This window comes from Lepisosteus oculatus, chromosome 2 (genome assembly GCF_040954835.1).
Source record: "Lepisosteus oculatus isolate fLepOcu1 chromosome 2, fLepOcu1.hap2, whole genome shotgun sequence".
Taxonomy (NCBI): Eukaryota; Metazoa; Chordata; class Actinopteri; order Semionotiformes; family Lepisosteidae; genus Lepisosteus; species Lepisosteus oculatus.
The window spans coordinates 38,184,181-38,206,709 of NC_090697.1; the positions used below are offsets into that span (position 1 = coordinate 38,184,181).

General features: G+C 35.7%; 1 protein-coding gene across 1 annotated transcript in view; it reads left to right on the forward strand.

Annotated features, from left to right (window-relative positions):
• The first annotated feature begins 4,474 nt into the window (after positions 1 to 4,474).
• Positions 4,475 to 22,529, forward strand: part of adgrf3b (adhesion G protein-coupled receptor F3b) — a 40,731-nt gene continuing 22,676 nt past the window's right edge. Inside the window, exons 1-9 of the mRNA XM_015349887.2 lie at positions 4,475 to 4,618; positions 7,487 to 7,529; positions 13,530 to 13,590; positions 15,008 to 15,020; positions 16,057 to 16,197; positions 19,006 to 19,161; positions 20,447 to 20,550; positions 21,359 to 21,417; positions 21,529 to 21,653. Coding sequence (XP_015205373.1) covers positions 13,537 to 13,590; positions 15,008 to 15,020; positions 16,057 to 16,197; positions 19,006 to 19,161; positions 20,447 to 20,550; positions 21,359 to 21,417; positions 21,529 to 21,653 — 652 coding nt within the window. The 5' untranslated portion in view covers positions 4,475 to 4,618; positions 7,487 to 7,529; positions 13,530 to 13,536. The remainder of the gene's footprint in view (positions 4,619 to 7,486; positions 7,530 to 13,529; positions 13,591 to 15,007; positions 15,021 to 16,056; positions 16,198 to 19,005; positions 19,162 to 20,446; positions 20,551 to 21,358; positions 21,418 to 21,528; positions 21,654 to 22,529) is intronic.

Below are 22,529 nucleotides of genomic sequence, written 5' to 3' on the forward strand. Positions count from 1 at the left end.
TCTTTCTATTGTAGGTTTGTAAAATATTATTTCAAAAAGGCCTTGATTTGAAACTTACACAGATAACTTCATATTTGTCCTGAAATATAAATTTGGTCATTATAAAAAAATAATATTTTGTGCATTTCACAGTACAAACTGTAAGTATAATATTGAAAATATTGAAACTCAAACTTTTAGTCTTGTTAATGCATGCTTCGATGAGTTAAACAAGTTTTCTTGCCACAATTACAAAAGTGGATGTGTTGTTTAAATTAGCTACATTCAAATAAAAGTCTGTTGAACTAAAATAAATGCAAAAGCACCTATTCTTTCATGTTTGTTCATTTGTTAGTCAAATCACAGTATCTGATCAGCAGGGATCAAGTAAACATAATAAAACAAATATCTTTCAAAGACTAAGCAAAAAAAATGTTATTATTTTTGGGATTACTGTTTTTAAACATCTTTGACACCACTTCTGTATTGCAAAAACTTGGCTAATATATACATAATATATTTGTATTTACAAATCTTAATGTTTTTCCTGTTACACTAGATTCAAATCTATTTTTATCTTTTACTTTCACAGTTGTGTTTACATGTGCAGTTTTATGGTTTATGTAACTGTACAGATAGGAAGATGTCTGTAGGTTTATAAAGCTTATTTGCCTTGGAATATTGGGCCCTGAATAAAGTAAGTGAGGAGCTACACTGAAATTAACCACACCCTAACAACAGGGTGGATAATACAAAGATTACAGTTTTTGTAGTACATGAATACCCCAGACAGGGTGGAGATGGTAATCAACAGAATATTTATATGTACACAGAAAACAATGTTTAATTTATTGTTTCCAGCTGTATTATTTTCTACAGATATGCCCTTATAGACTTACTGTATACTGTCCCTGCAATTTAAATTGACTTGTAAAAATGTTTGAAATTCTGTTTTCACTCTATGAGATTTAAAATTGAGCTAAATCTGAAAAAGAAATGCCACAATTATTTTTAGCTATTGTTACTAATCCCATGAAACAAGTAATAAGAATAATAACAATGAAAATTGTATGAAGGAATAAACATATAACAATGTTAAAGAATCATGTAAAAGTAGATTGTTGTTTGACATTGTTATGAATTATTCATGCTTTCTAGTATTTGTTTATATTGACTCAATTAAATGCATCTGAAATTCTTAATAAAGTGGATGGTTGTGATAAATAAAACATGTTTTCCAGAAATCATCTAGAGACAGTGTAATGAAATTCATTTTCCTCTATGTTTATTTACTACAGAAAATGGATTAGAATAGGGTGGCATGGTAGCACAGTGGTTTGTATTGCTGCCTTATGGTGTTGGGGTGCTCACTGGAATTAAAGACAAAGTGTTAAATGTATCAGAATACAAATCAATACTGATAGTAATCTTGCTCTCCTATCCCAACATTCCTCACTTTGCGTCCCTCCCTCCCCCAAATTAACACCCTTGCTGCAGCTCCTTGACTAATTTTTCTCAGTCGGCAGAGGGTGGATTATTTCTGTCCTTTCTCCATGCAGTGTTTTGTTCCCTCCACCATGCAAGTGTAAGCCAAATTTGTTCCAAATTATCTTTTGCTATATCACGTCATAGGATTTGTCTAATATTGGGTAATAGATTCTCCTTCAGGAAATTGCTTGGATCTTGAGACCTAGAACACTTATCTCATGCACACAATGTGAAATCCTCTTGCATAGAGCAAAAGGTAATGCTATATATCTTGTAAGCCAAAATACATGTATATTTTGCATTTCATATCTGGATTTACTATGCTTCATTTACATAATAACAACAATTCCAGTTGCACAAAACAGGGAAGGTCTTGTTCAGAAGTCGACTTAGACATTCCTGCTTCTGATACCAATTTGCATTTTTCCTATGACATAATCTTCTTGTTAACTACATCTGCCATTTACATAGAAGCATATAATATAACAGCATTATAAAGAATAAATATTAGGTATGGCTTCATGTATTTTCCTCTGTAGAATTGTAATTACCAGAAAACCTCAAACAGAAAAATGTCTCTCTTTTATTAATATGGCCCACCTTCTTGAGATGCCTCTGCAAAATTATAAGTTTTTTAATTTTGTTTTAAGTATTTTAGTCTAAACCTGTCAAGACAAGTAGTTTCTCTGTGGTTTGATACACAATATGAATTAAAGAGAAGAAAGAACTCTTTTAGCAAACACAGCACTTGAAAATAAGTATACATGAATATACAGTTTATTGATGTAAATAATATACAGCAGGTCAACCCTAAAGAATCCAAGTCTTACCAGAGCACCTGAGCAAGGGTGATTTGATTCTGTGGAAATCTTCTACAATGTTCTTTGTTGTAGAAAAGCAGAGCATGATGTTAGGGGGTTCTTCTAGAGAAGACTGGGTCACAAAACTCCTACTATGAGACACAGGGCTCTTATTTCTGAAGTACTATACCTCCTTGTGCCAACATTTATAGACCAAAATCCATAAGGCCATGCAAATCCATAGTCCTGACACTTGACACAGATCCTGGACAGAACATCTATAGCCAAAGTATGACTTATCAAATCACACAGAACAGAAAACCAAAACATTTTTTTACTTTTTGTGCATTTCCTAAAGGGAAGCAATGGAGCACATCAAACAACAGATTTGGGTCTAGATGTGGTGACCCATAGAATTAAGATATTAAAAGTATGAGAAGCTACAGTATGTAATTTATGAACCTTGTGTGGGTCTCCAGGTGAGGTCCAGTAGCTGAGGTATCCATGGCAGTTGACGAGGTAGAGTGGTCAATTATTCCAGTCATAGTCAAGTCCTGGTAGTACACAATAAGATAGGCAAACAAATCCGATAAGGGCGAGGAAAGAGCAAGTAATCCAAAAACCAAAACCAAAGAGTTGATGTTTTGGGAGTCCAAACGAGGAAAAACAGGTAGTAAGGAGGAAAGGGCGAGGTGAGCTCAGGAGGCAGAAAAGACCCTAATAAATAGTGAAGTAAGGGGTGTGTAAGGAATATTGGATAAAAATGGGTTAACTAAGACCAGCTGAAGCCATAACAAAAAGCTGTTCTGAGAAAAAAAAATACTGGAAGATTTTGTTTTTTAAATCAATGAAACATGAATTAAATGTTATAACTAAACCACCTGTTGTAGTTTGTTTACCCCATTTCCACTATGTGTACCTGGTTAATACAAATACATGGTTAGCCACAAATTATTCCAAAAGAATTCTGAAGCCTCAACTAAGCACTTAAGAGTTGTGAATGTCATGGAGTGCTTAAAGCCCACAAACAGGTTTTCTATAGGGAAAATGGATATATTAAGATAGCACATAGTCAATTCCAGTACATTAAAGAGTAAGTTACTAAAAATGTGATTGTAAAAAATGAATACCATTTAAACAGAATCTTTGGCATAAATTTAATTTATAGTTTGTTGAAGGGATATGTAATTCCCAGATTTATCCAAATATTAAAAATGGAAAACAAAACCCAGAGACTGAAACATATTATTATAATTCAAAAAGCAGTTGTTTAAATAAGGCTATCACATTTAGCTACTTAGCCAAATATCCATAGTGTCTCAATTTTACTAAATTATTTCCAAGATAAATGCTCAAACAAACATTTATTTTACAGTAGCCGAAAAGGAAATTTGACCAGTTCTGACCATTGATCAATTGTTTTTATAGTAGGTAAAGGAAAAGAGAATCTCATTCAGAAATGTTTAAAAAAACATGATGGCATTCAATTATTCCAGTTTCCTACAGGTCTTTGTGTAAAGAAGGGCCTCCTTTACTCCTTTTTCGTGCGATGTGTACTCCCCATTTGAATATGTACAGTGTGCTTTGGTATGCAGTAAAACTATACTGAGAAAAATACTTGGTATGCCGTACATTAAAGACATTATAAATCTAAAATCATTTTAAAGCTCACAAAATGATTTTGATGCAAAACTGCTTACTTTCTGCAATGAGATGCTTTATGGGAATATTTTAGCAGTCTATGATGACAATCACACATTCTGGGAGTGTTTTGGTTGAGGTAGCCATAGTTTTTTTTTTCTTGGTTCATAACCAATATAATGGACACTAATAAGAGGCATTGACGATCTTCTGTATAAACCATGCACCATGCAATACTCTTAACTCACAGAAGAATAACTTTTTTTTTCCAGAAACCTAATAAAAATGATAAAGTTTCTTACAATTTTGTATGAGGTTGATTTGGTGCAGAACATTAAGATCTTATGTGAAATACTGAATAGAAATACATTTGCTATTCAAATAAGAATGGAAAGTAAAAGGTATAGTGATGGATTCCAGTATTTACAGTACTTTACCAGATGGTCAGAGGTGATACTCGCAATGCAAATTTTAGAGCAAGTCTATTGTATTTGTCAGAGAGTCTATTTGCCTCTGGTATTTGTTGAAGCACTTTCAACTTACATATCCACTTTTCCCCCCAAAGAGTCTTCCTGCTTTCCATCCTCTCTTACAGAATTTTAGAAAAGTTCCTACGGTCAATACAGCTTTGGAAGAATGGATTAATTTCCTGTCTTCACTTGCTGAAACCTTATTTTGAGGAACCACATTAATTTTCTTTTGGAATAAAGGTCAGTACCTGCTAATTTCATCTGTAAATTTCTAATGTCTAATATTCAAATTTACTGTATTTTACTTACTTTTAATGAGTGAGATCTCCTGCAAATCAAACTGTATATAACTGTTTACACAAGACTACACATCACTTGAACTTGAACTTGAACTTGAACTTTATTGCCATATGTAACCGGTACTGGTACAATGGAATTCTTACTTACAGAAAGTCTCTCGATTGTAAAACAAGTGTAAAAAACAAGACAAAGTGCAAACAGTTCAACAATACAATGTACAAACAAACAATAGACAATGTGCAAGTAAACATGTAGACAGTTTGAATGTTAACAATACGGATTGTCTTATTACTCTTCATATAATAAGATTGCTAGCTGTTAGCAAAGCTTATTGTAGAGCTTTAATATGATTTTTACACACAATCTAAAACAACAGTAAGCAAATTAGCTGTTTCCCTAATTAAAAAATCAGATGAACTAAAATTTGCACTGGAACTGTATACATCTGTAAATGGAACTGTGCCTAATGTACAGTAGCTAAGAATTAAAAGCTAAATAACCTATTTTCATAAACTTCTTAAAATATGAATTTATATGAAATGTGACTATATGAAACATATTTAGTATAACTCATGTTAGGGGGCACATACTGTAATGAAAATGAATCTTTTGAAAGGAATCTATGCTGTTTTCCCTCCTTAATAATTCATTTCAATATAAAATGCAATGGTATATTATTTTACCCAGTGTTATTTGATAAAATGGTATAACAGAAAGTTATTTATACATTTTAACACTACTGTATTCTGATGGGATGCATCTCTTTTAGATAATTCTGAATCAGAAAATCATCATCAGAAAATGGTATGCACAAAAATCTGTACTTGTGGATAGACTGTTTACGTATATAAAATAAAATATCCTAGCACATACTGTATATTAAGCAATCAAATTCTGCATATATGTTGTCATTGCTGTGGAATACTTAAGTTTTTTCAATCTGTATAACGTCCACTAGAAATTTGGTTGACAATCTGAATGTACTTTAAAGTTGGAAAAAAAAATTGTTTATAAGCAGGTGTGAGCCTGGTCAGTACCTGGATGGGAGACCTCCTTGGAAAAACTAAGGTTGCTGCTGGAAGAGGTGTTAGTGGGGCCAGCAGGGGGCGCTCACCCTGCGGCTCATGTGGGTCCTAATGCCCCAGTGTAGTGACAGGGACACTATACTGTAAACAAGCGCCGTCCTTCGGATGAGACGTAAAAACCGAGGTCCTGACTCTCTGTGGTCATTAAAAATCCCAGGGTGTTTCTCGAAAAGAGTAGGGGTGTACACCGGCGTCCTGGCCAAATTTCCCATCGGCCTTTATCAATCATGGCCTCCTAACAATCCCCCTCTATAAATTGGCTTCATTACTCTGCTCTCCTCCCCACTGATACCTGGTGTGTGGTGAGCGTTCTGGCGCACTATGGCTGCCATCGCATCATCCAGGTGGATGCTGCACATTGGTGGTGGTGGAGGGGAGTCCCCATTACCTGTAAAGCGCTATATAAGTGTAAGCAATTATTATTATTATTAATGTTCATTTTATGCCGCTTATACATCCATCAATAAAAACTGTGGACCTCCAGTACCAGTAGTGAATTACTGATATACAGCAAATGGTAAACATTGAGCTTCATACATATTATGTTTTAGTTTAAATTAGATCCTCAGTTTCTATCTCTAAACTACCAATTACATTATAATTTACAATAGCACTTTTTCACATAAACATAGTGTTTCTTAAAGGAATAGTTTCAGACCCCATAATGAGAAGGAGTGGGGCTGTAATACATATTCTTTTCACCAAAAGTGGTGAGGAGTATTGACAAAAACTTGAGCTGTAGGTTCACCCTCCAGAATTACACTGGTCTCTTACTTACACAGATTATTACCTGAAACAAATATTGTGTTACTTTCAGTGTGTAGGGGTTTTGTGCATTTACTTGGACAATTATTAATTGTAGCAGTAAGTCACAAAATTATTCTTTGTGCTGAAAATAAAAAAAGAGTTATACTATCTTCCTTAATTTTAGATGATGTTAAATCAGTTTAGTGATAGTCACTAAAAGTATGTTACAAAGTAAAGTTGAATGTTTTTTTATTTTTAATTTAAATTAGGTACATTTCTAATTCAATTCAGCAAAAATCCACAGTACAGCCATTCTTCACTCCACTCCTTCTCTAGACTTGTCCTCACAGATTCACATTTAATACACTAACTCATGGCACCACACTTTGTTTTCCATTTTGTGTTTTGTAACATATTTTAACAGAAGAAGCTTGTTTGCTCCACTGCAAGACTTGGCTGACTTTATTAATTCATTATAAAACTTGCTATTTTTATAATGAATATGCTATAGTATATATAAATGTGTTTTATTTGAATTACATAGAAGAAATTGGGAGCAAAATTTCTGTGGAGGTCTGAAAATTGCAATCGCTCATTGTTGTTATGTAACATTCTCTACATCACTCACCTCCATTTTCATTAAAAATACTAAATACTGTGAGCTTCTGCATTTGTGCAGAGTATTATACGTAGAGTTACTACAGGTTTTTAGAAAATGCTTAAACTGAAAAACTCAGTGGATAGATATCAGTTATTAAAAAATTGTATTGTTATTTATGTACTGCTGATTCAATATTAGTCAGAAAACTAATTATTTGATTGAAAAATGTTTAAAACTTGTTCCAGCAGCTGTGATTGCTTGTAATTCTTCTTTGGAATTTCAATAATTTCAGTATTACCATTTAATCTTCTGGAATTATTATATTCTATTTGTTTTTTTTACTGTTCTTACAGTTTTTCTTCATTTGAATTACAGGGTGAGCTGTGTTACCTCTTGGCAGAATCACATTTTACCTACAGTAAGTAACCATTTTTCTTAATGGAATGCATTTTTATATTTTGGAAGCATGAGGGGTGTCATTTCAATAATAAACTGTGTTGGGAGAAAAGGATTACGTTTTGGCCCCTTCCATGCTTGCATGTCTTGTAATACAGTCAAGTGGCTTGAGTGTTCAGCCCTGAGACTACTTTATAATAGTAACTCAGCAGTTCAAGTGGTAATAGCATGACTTGTGCAGCATAACCAAAGGTTGTCTTCAGCCTGAAGGATTGTTATATAACTATATGGCTCAAAGCCCTGTCTTAATATGTATAGCAGCCTATTTTGCAGTAGTAAAAGACTGGTGAAGTGATGCTTCTTCTCCTGTACATTCTCTCCTACTTTTTAGCTGTGGAGCCTTCTTCGGGTGTAAGAAAGATAGATTGCTTTTATGTACAGTAAGGATAGATGCATTCAGCATGGAATAAACCTATTACCTGTAACTATGGTTTATTTTGAAATCGATATGTATTGAGATACTGTATAGAGCAGGGCAATAAAAATATTTTTTGCAAAGCTTGGAAATATTATAAATTAAAGATATAAGTGTGACCCAGCAGCTATATCACCCTGCAGCTCTCAACTTGCTACCCGCTGAAGCTAAGCAGGGTTGAGCCTAGTCAGTACCTGGATGGAGACCTCCTAGGAAGCTATGGTTGCTGCTGGAAGTGGTGTTAGTGGGACCGGTGGGCACCCACCCTGTGGTCTGTGTGGGTCCTAATGCCCCAGTGTAGTGGCGGGGACACTATACTGAAGTTGCACCATCTTTCGGATGAGATGTTAAACTGAGGTCCTGATTCTCAGTGGTCATCAAAGATCCCTGGGCATTTCTTGATAAGAATAGGGAGTTATCCCAGTGTCCAGGCCAAATTCCCCCCCTCGGCCTTTATCGTGGCCTCCAAATTGTCCCCATGTATGATTGGCTTGCACTTGCCCTGCGATGGACTGGCACCCCGTCCAGGGTGTACCCTGCCTTGTGCTCATTGCTTGCCAGTTAGGCTCCAGCTTCTCACAACACCGTATGGTCTTAAGCAGTTTGGCAACTGTTACGTCTGAGAAAGGGAAGAAATAGCAAGACGGATCCTAGGCGGAGTTTACAGATAGAGGCAGCGGGTAAACCAAAGCCCAAAACGTAATCCAAGAGCCGTAGTCAAAGGGGAATTCCAGGATCGTACTCACAAAAGGGAAAACAGAAACCAGAGTCCAAAAACGTAGTCAGAAACAATCCTTAGTTCGAAAGCTGAATAGAGAAAAGCCGAAAATTCCAGACTCAAGGAATAGAACACAAGGAAGTTAACCCAGTACTGAGCGAAGAAAAAGTCACAAGGGCTTCTTGAAATAGGGAAGTGCAGGGGGTGTAATGCAGAACGGGGAAGATGAGTGGTTAATGTGCTTGAGCGGAGTCTACGCCTTCTTAAAGGAGCTGTGCATGATGCCGTGGGTGTAACATTACCCCCCACGAGGGGCAGCTCTAAAAGGACAACTGGGAAAGTGTCGATGGAAGTCCAGAATAAGCGTTCGGTCTAGTATATCTCTTTCTGGTACCCAGGAACATTCTTCTGGACCTTTACCCTCCCAGTCAACCAGATAGTGTAATGATCCCCGATGCCAGCGGGAATCCAGAATCCAGAATGTTGACAGTGTAAGCCAGCAAGCCATCTATTATTTGAGGTGAAGGAGGTCTGGGTCTTTGGGTTGTGAAAATGGATGAAAATGGAAAGTGGTATGGCTTGAGCAAGGAAGTATGAAAAGCGGGGTGTATCCTAAGAGTGGAGAGTAGAGCTAGGCGATAGGTAACAGGGGTTATGTGGGCCAGTATACGAAAGAGACCAATATAATGAGAATCTAACTTATGGGATGATTGCTTAAGAGGAATACTGCTAGTTGAAAGGAATATTGCTAGTTGAGAGCCAAACTAGTTGTCTTCACCGGAAACGGGGCACTAGGAGGTGATACCTGTTCGCAGTCCTCATCTGCTTTGAGTGGTACGTGGCAAAGTGCTCTTAGCCGTTTTCCATACTTTTTGGAGATTACTAATGTATTCATTTACAGAAGGGACCTGGGTATCTGGAGTCTGGGATAAGGGGTGGTTGGTATCCTAAGGATAAGGTGATAGTCAGGTAGCTGAAGTAGTCAGAGTGTTATGGGCATAGTCCACCCAAGAAAGTAAGGAGACCCAATTATCCTGTGTAGTGGAGACAGGAAAGTTTGCAGTTCTTTATTTATGCGTTCCGTTTGACTATTTGCCTGGGGATGATAAGCCGAAGCCAAGGAAACTGAGGCTCCAAGAGACTTGCAGAAAGCCTTCCAGAATTTAGATACGAATTGTGGGGCTTAGTCAGAGACAATATCCTTGGGGATTCCATGGAGTCTAAAACATTGAATTTTTAGACAAAAAATAAAACTCAGAGCAAAAAGTTTGGTGGACAAAAAGATCCACCAGTTCAGGTGCCGAAGGAAGGGAAGGGAGAGGAATAAAGTGAGCTGATTTGGAAAAGTGACAAGTATAGTGACGAGTATGTTAGTGTTACCTTGACTTTTAGGAAGGTCCATGATAAAATGAGATGTGAGACCATGGTCGTTCAGGTATAGGTAGTGGATGTAAAAGGCCTCCTATTTTCTGATTGGTGGACTTGATCAGGGCACACACAGGACACGCCTTAACATATTCTGTAGTGTCTTCTTTCATGGTGGGCCAACAAAAATCTCTAGAAAGGAATTTGAGAGTACATTGGTTCCAGGATGCCTGGCAAACCGGGAATCATAACACCATCAGAGGACTAAGGATCTTACTGTGTTAACAACCAAATGTTTGTTGGGAGGGCACTGTGGAGGAACCGAGTGATTAACCAAGGCATGCCTAACCTCCTCCTCGATGTCCCATCTCATAGTTGCAATGAATTTATTGGGTGGGATGATGAGTTCTGGATCTGGTTCAGTTTCTGGGGGATCATAGAGGTGAGAAAGGGCGTTGGCTTTGGCATTCTTGGAACCCGGTATGTATGTAATGAAAAAGCAAAAACCAAGAAAAAAAGCACCCATCTAGTTTATCGAGGATTGAGATGTTTTGCCAGCTGTAAAGTTTTTATGATCGGTGTATAGAATAGAAGGATGTTGAGCGCCTTCCAACCAATGTCTCCATTCATCGAGTGCTACTTTAAGAGCTAGGAGTTCCCAGTTTCCAAGGTCATAATTGACCTCTGCTGGTGATAGCTTTTTGGAAAAAAGGCCACAACAGTGGAGAATTGCCTTATCCCCATGGCATTGAGAGAGCTGCTTCCACCCTATAGGCTGAGGAATCAACCTCCACAACGAAGGGTAAAGTAAGGTCTGGATGATGTAACAGAGGGGCTGTAGTGAATAGATGTTTTAATCAAGAAAAGGTTGTCTCCGTTTGGGGAGTCCATTTCCCTTGCTCTGGACCCTTACGAGTGAGTGCCGTAATGGGTACAACCACTGAACTGAAATTTCAAATGAATCTTCGGTAGAAATTAGCAAAACCCAGGAAGTGCTGGACCTGTTTAAGGTTCTTCGGAGTCGGCCAATCCTTTATGGCGGCTACCTTGCTGGAATCTATTTCGATCCCTTGAGGAGATAAAACGTATCCTAGGAACTGAATCGATGAGGCATGGAATATACATTTCTCTTATTTGACGTATAATTTGTTCTCAATGAAGAGGGACAGGACCTCCCTGACGAAAGTTATATGATCCTGCTGGTTGTTGGAATAAATCAGGATATCGTCTAAATAGACAAGAACAAATCTTTGTATAATATAATGGAATACATCGTTTATGAATGTATGAAACACAGCCGAAGCATTAACTAGACCGAACGACATGACCGGGTATTCGTAATGTCCATGGGTTGTTATGAACGCTGTTTTCCAATTATCCTCCTCTCGTATGCGGATAAGATTACATGCCTCTGTAAGTCGAGTTTAGAAAAAATGGTGGCTCCATAAACAGACTCCAGGTCTGTAGTAAATTAGAGGCAAAGAGTACCAATTTTTAATTGTAATTTCAATAAGACCACAATATTTGATGCACAGTGTTACCCCTCCATTCTTCTTTTCCACAAAAAAGAAACTAGCACAGGCTGGAGATTTTGATGGATGAATAACTCCTGCTTTAAACTATTCCTGGATATACTTCTCCAGAGCATCAGATTCCGTGTTGGGGGGGAATAGATCTTTCCTTTGGGAGGAAGGATGCCAGGCAGAAGCTCAATAGCACAGTCATAGGGGCTGGGTGGGGAGGGAGAGTTAGAGCTTTCTGTTAATTAAAAGCCTCAGGCAGATCTCTGCATTGGGGGAGAATTCTGGAGAGTTCAGACTGAGATAGTTTGGTGAGGGCTATTTTCACTGGTAGTTGACAACAGCGAAAGTGGCGTTGCGATCCCCAGCCTATCAGTTCGTTTTGAGCCCAAGAGATGTGAAGGTTGTGTTGGCATAACCAAGGGTATCCCAGCAGAAAGGGAGTGTCTCTAGAAGATAGAACTGAATTAGCTCATGATGAGTGGCACCGATTTGAATCGAGATCTGTGTGGTCTGCCAAATGATAGAACCATAGATTCTGAACACGGAGGAGTGGGTCTACTGACAGTAAAGGAATATTCCAAGTTTTGGCGAGGGCTGATTCTGTGAAGTTCCCTGCCACTACAGAATCTATAAAAGCAATGATTGACAAAAGGCAATTACCCCAGGATAGTGTTGCTGGGAAAAAAAGGTCTGGTGAAGGCATTAGAAAAATGAGATGGAAAACTCATCCCTGGTCTAGTATGCAGTCTTTGTGGAGTCCTTTTTGAGTCAATTTACAGATGCGGATTGAGGGGGCATTAAATTCCGGGTCTGAGATCTCTCTAGTTGTTGCTCTCAGAGATCAAGTTGAATTACTTGAGTTACTACCTCGTCGAGGGTCTTTCTGCTCAGGGGTAAAAGAGCCAAGTTATCTTTTAGTTCACTGGATAGTCCCTGACGATATAAGAAAATAAGTTCCTCCTGATTCCATCAGGTTTTGGCTGCCAGAATATGAAATTCGATGGAGTAATCCTGAGCTGATCTTTTCCCCTAGTGGAGAGTAGAAAGATAGGTAGCAGCTAATTGCTTTGGGTTAGGCAGGTCGAAAACTGCCTTTAGTTTTCTCTAAAATTGATCTAAATCACTCATCTCAGAAGCTCCGGGTTTAATTAAAGATGTAGCCCAGTCCAGAGCCTGTCTGGTCAACAAGGAGATGATAGACCTTATTTTCCCCTGAGAACTTGTGATATTTTCTAGATTGAGCTGGGAATTTGTGCCAGAAATCCACAATAACTTGCTGGGTTTCCATCATATCTCTCCAGTGTTATCAGTGGTGAGGATCGAGTAGCAGCGGTAGTAGGATGTGTAGCCGTGGGCGGATCGGGTGGGTCCTGTGGAGCTGAGGCAGTAGACAGGTTGACTAGTTGTCCCAATATCTGTTGTAAAGAGGCTTGTAATTGCATGAGAGCCAAAATGGTACACATAGAATCCAACTCCGTGGGATCCATGATTTTTTAGACTCAGTATTCTGTTACATCTGAGTAAGGGAAGAAATAGCAAGATGGATCCTAGGCAGAGTCTACAGAGTCAGCGAATAAAACAAAGTCCGAAACATAATTCAAGAGCCGTAGTCAAAGGGGAATTCCGGGATTGTACTCACAAAAGGGAAAATAGAAACCAAAGCCAAAACAGAGTCCAAAAGGTGGTCAGAAACAATCCTTAGTTCAAAAGCCACATATCAGACACAAGGAATAGAATGCAAGAAAGTTAACCCAATACTGAGCGAAGAGAAAGTCACAAGGGCTGCCTGAAATAGGGAAGTGCCGGGGGTGTGGTGCAGAATATGGAAGCTGAGTGGTTATATGCTTGAGCGGAGTCTATGCCTTCTTAAAGGAGCTGTGCGTGATGCCGTGGTTGTAACAATGACTTGATATAAGTGTGTTAATGCTCTTTATCTTTCAGTGACAAAATGAAGGTTTGTGTGGTGATTATGCTTTGCCACCTGGGATTCTGTTATTTTCAGGTGAGAATCTACATTTACATCTTGCTCACATTTTGTGAAAAGAATGGCAAAGTTCAGACCTACTTAACACAAAAAAAAGGAATGGAGTGACAAACATTTAGTAGAGGTTGTCAGTTGTGTTAATAACTGTTTTTAAATTTTCTAATTATATTTTAGAATATCGTTTTTTATATTTAGAAGAAATTATATTCCTTTATTTTATTTAAAATAAAACTAGATTTGATCTCCAATGTCATTTGAACTGCATACAAAGAGATTTATGTATTGATTTGTTTACTCTTGGTGAGGCATGACAAGATTGTTGCCAAAGTTCCATTTCATTAGTTGATCCTGCTAGCTTCAAAGGAAAAATGCAGTTTGTTTATTTTACGCTACTACTAATCAATGGATTTTTTGGGAACAGTGAAGCTCAAAAACTAAAACAGAAAAATTGAAGAAGTCTGTGCCATTCACTAAATTAATTAAGAAGCATTCGTTTATGCCATTGTGCGTTATGCCATCTGTGATTGAACCAAAAGCCCTTAAAGAATTAGATTATAAAATGGATTCTGTAATCAATGTAATTCCTTCAATATTTGCAGTGTTCCTGTAGTTGCAAAACATTTAAAATAACTCAATTTCCAAAAAGCAGAAACACCAGCAAAGACCATGTACAGTACAAGCTAGGCTTGATGGACATAATATAGACACTTGCCTTTGAATGTCCACAAAATCTGTCACTGTATCACTCTGTAGCTCTTCTGGAGAACCATCATTTTCTTAATTAAAAGGTGAAAAAATTGCCTCTGACCAACAGCAAAGGAAGGTAAACTAAATGCATTGACATCTTTAGCAATGAAGAACAAAGTTTATAGCATCCTGTCATTTTGAAGGAAGATATTGAAGAGTTTGCCAGGAGAAAGGTGTTTTAAATTGGGTGAAAATGACCCAATGGTTTTGTGAATCTTGTATAATGTAGTATCTGTATTCAATTATTTCCTCATTAAAACCACCACAAATTCCATTTTACTTACAGCTACCTGTACACTACAATATAGCATTGTTTGAGCATTTGGTCTGCTTGTTATTTATTTCAACTGAGAAAATGAAAGATTTGATAAGATAATTTATGATATATATTCCATGAACAGTAACCTAAAACTTCAAATTAAACAATTTGAAAATGTGGTAGAATAAGCAGTAGAGACTAATACACTGTACTTCACATGTTTTTGGGACTTCTATAACATTTTTTGTATCATAACAGAAGGTGGGGGGGGCAAAATGCTTATGGACATGAAACATTTTTCTGTAAAACATCAAAACCTGCTCTTTGGCATTGTGGAAAAATTGTAAATCAATTAATATTCATTCTCCTATATTCTCATAGAAAGACAATTTATTGTTCTGATTTTTCCCCTTTTTGTTTTTTGAACAGGTTTCTGCACAAAGTAAGATCATTTTACTGTATTTTTGATGCATTCAGACAGAAACATCTTTACCTGCACTCTTTTTTCAGAGCCTGCATTTTATTTCAATGTGTTTAAACGCAATATGTTTTAATAACGGCAGCATGCTGGTGCTGGTGAGAACAGGGGGCACTTAGTTCAGTTCCTGGAGTGCTATCTGTGGAGGGTTTGTATGTTCTCCCTGTGTCTGTGTAGATTTTCACGGTGTGCTCTAGTTCTTTCAGTCCAAAGAAATGATGACAAGTTATTTGTCTTCTGTAAATCTTGTTTCTGCTGTATGTGTATCTATGTGTGCCCAGTTCAATAATGTCCCATTTTGTTCAAATGCAAATACATACATATTTATAAAGTGATATACTTAATTAAAACTTGAATGCTCAAAATGAATATTTTATGGATGAAAGATGTAAAATTTCATCAATTGATTCAGAGTGTTTTCACCACCCTGCCCGATTCATACTTGGTAAAGCACCTTGTAAGAGTGTTCAGTTTGAACATTCAAGTATTGATTACAATATTCACATCATTTGCAAGGCATGGATGTTTATGCTTTTTATGTCTTAAAATGTATGTTTTTAGATTATATAAAACATTTCTAGGAAATGAGAAATTGAGACCTTGGCTGTAGAGTATTAAAAGAATTGTTTTGCTTATTCAGCAGGAAAGCCAACAATAATGGAAATCTGGGTGGTAGCCTTCTTTTTTCATTCTTTAACAAGTGAAGTCACCTATTAGTTCAAAATATAACAATAGCAACACCTGTAATCCAATCACCCTTCATCACCATGGATTATCTAAATGCCAACAGTTCTTAAGCAATTCCCCATCGGATCTACAGTAGTAACTTGCAGAAAAATGCAGCTGCACTAGAGGGAAGCCACATTCCATTTCATAACCTTGGAACCCTCCTTCTGAATCCCTTAAAAGTGCAATGAGACTGAAGAAAGAGACAATGTACTCTTAAAGGTTATTTAGTTTTTATTTTACTGTTGGTAGCAAATCCATTCTTCTTTTCTAGGTTCATCATTAGCATATTATGCAGAGCTCATCATGGAAGGAGAAGCAGCCTCAAATATCACGGCTTTCCTAGCATCACTTTCGGATGGTTTTCCAATCAACTTAACGGATATCTCTATAATTTCTCTTAATGTTACAACAGGTAAAATAAACACATACATCACATTTTTATAAATTGTAAATGTTGTTAATTACTTCAGTAATATATACAGTATATATATATAATGAAACACGTAATAGGTTTATTCCCTGCTGAAAAGAGAAGAAAGAAAACACAAGTTTTGGCTGTGGAGCCTTCGGGTGTCTGAAGAAGGCTCCACATATATATTATATACTATGATGGGATGTAAATGTATTAAATGATTTGTTCTTTTTGGTGTTTAATTTGATTAAATTTTTCAAAAGAACTATTTTACTGTATAAGCATAAGAAAGGTTACAAACAAGATTACAAGAGTATTGACTCCATATAGGTTGTTTGATTGCTAGTAATCGATCCAAGGATTACATTTAGACTTTGACAATTGGTAGATTGTTCCAAACTCCCACAAAACATTGTCCTGTTCCCGGTTTTGCTTTGCAGAATACACTTTCCTATGGCTTCTGACTGTCTCGCTGTCTTCTTGTAGCCCCTGGTGTGTGTTACATTGTTGATACTGAAGAAATTCATTGAGTTGTCTTTGTGAAAGACTTCAAGAATTTTTCACTTCAAAACAGGTTCCCTCGTAATCTTCTGTGATAAAGACTCAGATTCAGTTATTTTACCCTGTAAAACTCTAAGATTTATTAAGTCCAGCAATACATCTATTTGATTTAAAACCCTGCCGATTTAAAATGTAATTTCTTTAACACTAATACATTGATTTAAAAAATATCAACAAACAGGCTGTTTGGTTTCTAATTCAAAATCTATCTTGCACTGCTTAAATTATACTGGAGACCAGAAATACTAGAACTGCTTCAGTAAATAAATTTATATTTGTACTGTTTCTTCCTCCACCAAAGAAAAAACAAAGATTTTACAAGGAATTGAAAAGCATACTGTACATAAATTAGTCTTTTTAAATCCAAACATCCAATAGGTTTATGGTAACCAATTCCATGTCTCTTGAAACATTTTTTTAATTAAACAATGAGTAAGTAATTAAGGCACAGAGAATGTGAATAAGGTTTATTAGCACAGGTAAGGGAATAATTGGAATCAAATGATTAAATAATTAGGTAGATCTTTATGTAATCATATGTAAAGATGTCATTACAGAAATATTCTGTCTGAAGTCTGGTCTTCATCACCATCACAAAATGTGGAATCAAGTCTTGTCAAAATCTAAGGAAATCTCTGAAAAAATTGGTTATTGATACTCTTCTGTCCAGAAAATATTACAAAACCATTGTAAGAAGCTCCACCAATCTATTGCCAAACAGATTTTATGGAAAGACCAAAGTCACTCTATACAGGATCGGTCATCCTACCAAAATCTCCCAAAGGAAAAGCTGAAAAATCATTAAGGAAGTTAACAAGAACCCCAGTTTAACATCCAAGGAACTGCAAGCCACTCTCACATTGTGACTGTTGACAACTATCAGTAAATGAATTAACAGGAATGGAGGATAGCAAGGACAAAACCACTGCTCTCCACTATGTACATTGCATCCATTCTGATGTTCACCAAGGAGCACATAGGTGATCCATAACGTTTTGGGAACGATGTTCTCTGGAAAGATGAGTCAAAGGTCTTTGATTCTTTGGCCTCAAGAAAACCAAACACTGCTTTCAAAGAAAAGTGTTTCATCCTAACCATGACCCTGAAGTGAATATGCAGTTATGTGAGGATCACTGCATGGTCAAATATAGTGGTAGGATTGTGACAGTTCGGCATTGCTTTGGTGCCTCAGTACCTGAATGGCTTGTCATCATTGACACAACCTTGAATTCTGGATAGTATCAGAAGATTGTAGACAGAAAGTCAGGTCATCGTACATAACATGAAGCTGAATTGAAAGTGGGTCTTGAAGCAATACAGTAATCCTAAACAAGCAGATACAAACAGATACACAAAATGGTCACAGAAGAAGAAAGTCTACATTTTACAATGATCTAGTAAAAAAGTCCAGACCTACAAATCATCATAATGTTGTGGCAGGATCTGAAAATAGCTGGCAGGCCACAAGGCATGTCAGAGTTGAGCTCTGTAAGGAGGTATGGGTATGGAACAAGAAACCTCTAAACTGATGCGAGAGACTGATTAATGGTTGCAGGAAATATTATGTAGCAGTCAAGAAAGTTGCTCAAGGGTGTGCTGCCAGTTATTGAATCTAAAGGTTCATATACTTTGTCATACATGGATATGGAATGTTGCATCATTTAAAGATATATATATATACTTTGAAGAAGCATGATGTTTTCTGTCATCTGTTCTGTTAACTTTATCTATTATTGGGACGTAATATACTAAGAGGTTCACAAAACTATTGTCAGAACTGTACAAGAATATGAAAAACAATTGTAGTTTCATAAATAAAATTTTCTTTAATTATAATATACAATAACAGTATGTTTACATTTGACAAAATGGGGAAATATACATTTCTTGAAAGACTTTACAGTACACTAAATTCCAATTAGTTTATATATTGTAATACAACTAAGAATAAAATGTGGATGCCAAATTACATTTACAATATTATGTTGGTGTAATATTTCATTTTAAACAGCATCTGTTGAAGGGGGTATTTTTTATTTTATCCCATTAAGAGTATAACCTCACATAATATTCATTCTCAAATGTAATTATTTCTACCTGATGTGTACAGTACGTACAGTATATGTAAGTAGATATGTTGCCTATTAGAAGATTAACAAGATTAACTTATTTAATCCTTGAAAGATATATATCTTGCTTATGATTATTAAGTCATTTAACATTATAGTAAAATACAATTCTTTGCAGAATGTGACATCAATGGAGAAACAGCAAACTGTAGCTGTAATAACAATTTCATTTGGAGTGGTTCTGTATGTGATACTAACCCTGAGTGTTGCAACAATGACTACTGCATTGTGGCAGCACAAAACTCAACGCCAATGTGTGTGCCTATGAAGAGGGGTATGTAGAGTTATTCTTTCTGTGAAAGGAATATTTTCTATTAGTGGGTAGATACCGTTTAAAGGAGATGTATGAAAAATGACAGTTCATCACACAATGTATAATGAAATACATAAGCAGTAATTGGCTATTACATTTCATGTTGCTTGTTTAACCTGATTCAAGTTATCAATGCATAAAATCTAACACAAATATTAATTTAAAAATGAAGTTGTTTATACATGGCACAGTAGTATACTGTGGACATGACAGGCCAGTTCATCTGCAGGTTTTCAAAATTTTGTTAATGTATTTTATACCTGGAGATTTGGAAGTTGCTAAATCAAACCAATAATTAACTGGTTCATTAAGAGCTGAGTTGGCTTAAAAACATGCTGAGACACTGGTACTCCAGAACTACAATGGGGCCACAATGTTATACACTAATAAGTTTTATGATTTACAGTTAAGCTTAGCTTTGTGTTGCTAATACTAATTGCACCACAGAATAATGGGCTTACAAGATAAGTCAATTTGTCAGGACAGCTAAAATTCAACATACAATTCTTGTACAGTGTAAGATCTTACTGTTTAACCAAGAGAAAAGAAACATTCTTTATTCATCTTCTTTGTTTTTTGAAGGATATTTCCCCAGTTACGTTTAAAGGAATTATTTTCATTCATCAGTTACAAGGGGAAGCAGATCATTGATGCAATGTTGTATAATATTTTAAAAATTACATGTGTTTCTTTCTTGAGCTAAGAGTTTAAAAAAGTGAAAAAGTGAACATTCTTGTAAAAAACTATGGCAGCTTATTAGCACCACGGAAAAAAAAAATGTAAACTATATAGTGTTACATTTCAGCAAGAAACTTATTTAATTTATGCAATACTTGTGAGGTGAAAACAACATGCATTTAACCCAAGAAAATTCAATCACAGGATGTTCCTTTAGCATTAATTCTTTTGAGTGTGGTGGTATTCTTCTAATGTTAAAGTCAATGCTATTTTTCATAGAACAATATTATTGCATATATAATCAAAGATATTAATATAGCAGGCAATATTGTTCACAAAGTAACTATCGCATTATAGCACAAAATTATCTCTTATAAGTGCACAAGTTTTCTAATTTAAATGTAATACTATCTTGTGTAAATGCAATACCTTTCTCAATTAAATGCAATTCCCTCATTTTTTTTGCTGTGGCGTTAATAAGCTTCCGTAATAAACAGACTTTTTTTTCTTAAAAGATTAAATACTTTATATAAATAATCCACTGTTTTTTTTATTTTTACTGTTTCAGTCATTGTAAGTGGGCAGATGACATTAAATAAAACCTATATTAGTGACCTACAAAATAAAACTTCTTACATCTATATCAATATGTCTGCAAGCATTTCTGCATTGGTAAGTATGCAACTTTATAACTATCATATTTATTTTTTGTGTATACACAAATTTTACTTACTTTATGCACAGATCCATTCACACCTTATCAGAAAGCCACTGGTAGGGCTCACAGCAACCCATCCCAGAACCTTGGTTATACAAAATGATCCAACAGTAAACAATTAAAACTATTAAACAATCCAAATATATCTGCTGCCTTTGTGTTTTTTTTATCAAGTTATCTCTAACTTTTAATTGAGACTTTTATAGAGCTAACTATTAAAGTTTTAAGTCTAAAATGTGAATATACAGACCAACCTCAGGAGGCTTTAAACATTTTCTCAGTACTATAAATAATTTTGTACATCACACAAAATTATCTACATGTACATATACATAATATTCTGTATAATACTCTTCACCCTGGAGATTTGCTTCTAGATATTGTAACACATAGATCTCCTCTATCTTAACAGTAATTAAAGAAAGTGTTTCAGGTGGGTATCTGCATCAGCATGTGTAGGTTGCAAAGGAACAATTAATAGGTTTATTCCATGCTGAAAAGAGAAGAAAGAAAATACAAAGTTTCGGCTGTGGAGCCTTCTTTGGGTGTAAGAAAGATAGATTGCCTATCTTTCCTAAACCCGAAAAAGGCTCCACAGCCGAAACTTTGTATTTTCTTTCTTCTCTTTTCAGCATGGAATAAACCTATTAATTGTTCCTTTAAAGAAAGTGTGACAACTACAGTATGTCCATCTGATTATATTGGTACCAGTACTAATAATAATGCTTGAAAGAATCTCTATGTACATATTTTATATTTCAGCTGAAAGAAGCTTACAGCACACTGAGTGGCTTTGACACTTTGAAAATAATTGGTTTCAGGTAAACATTTTAAAATCATGACAATGCCATTGTTTTATTAATTTCATTACTTTGAGTCACATGTTTTTCATTTTCTCTTTTTCTCTATTTAACATAAAAAATGAACAAAAGACAAGGAAGCATCATTGTTGATTTTGAAGTGTATTTTAATGCACCTCTTACAACAGAGCAGCTTGCAAACAAGACAGAAAATCTGCAAAACACTCTAAATGCCACTTTTATCCTTCAAACAACAGGTAAGCACTCTAAAACATTTTTTAAAATTGAAAAAACAAGCTCGATTAAACTTTTATTCTTATATTTTAACACATATTCTTGTGATTGATATTTACTCAATGGTTGTATTATTCTTATACCTCTTATTCTTAATAGTTTAACACTTGTAATTATCATTCAACTATCAAATTAATACTCAAAAGTCAATTGGGTAGGTAGTTCAATTTTCTGCTGAAGCTTCTAGCTTGGCTGGCTTTGACATAGATGGCAATCTTCTTCAGCTGGCTGGAGCTGCACCAGCAATGTCCTGGGGCTCAGAGGGAGAGAGAGAAATATTTATTTTGGTGCTTGATTTATTGACCAACCTAAGTTAGTGATCAATTGAACTTCACTTTTTAAACCAGTCTATGAGAAGTGTCTGACTTGAGTCCAACCAAAGATGAGACACTGATGAATATTTCTTCTAATATTGAAAGAAGAGAGAGTCAGTTCAGCTGCAATGTTTTGGAGGATAATTTTAAGATAATGAATTTTGTTTTACTATAGTTTAAAAAGAGTAACAACATTGGTTATATTCACAAAATCTTTCCAGTTGCTCTTCATTAGATCAATTGTATTAGATCTGAAGTTCCTAGTAATATATATACAATAAATGCTAATGGTCCTTCATAAAAAAAACCTAGGAGCTTAAATCCTCATTCGTTCTTAATTGAAACTGTTGAAAAGGAGAAATAATAGAAAGGTGAACATTACCAGGATATAGAGAACAGATAAATGTAATAAAACTAATTTTAATTTGAACTAGGCATGGAGTTCCATAATTAAGTAATATGGAACAACAATAATCTCTATCTAGCATAGAAACCAAACACAAGGCAAAGGCAAATTATTCCCTT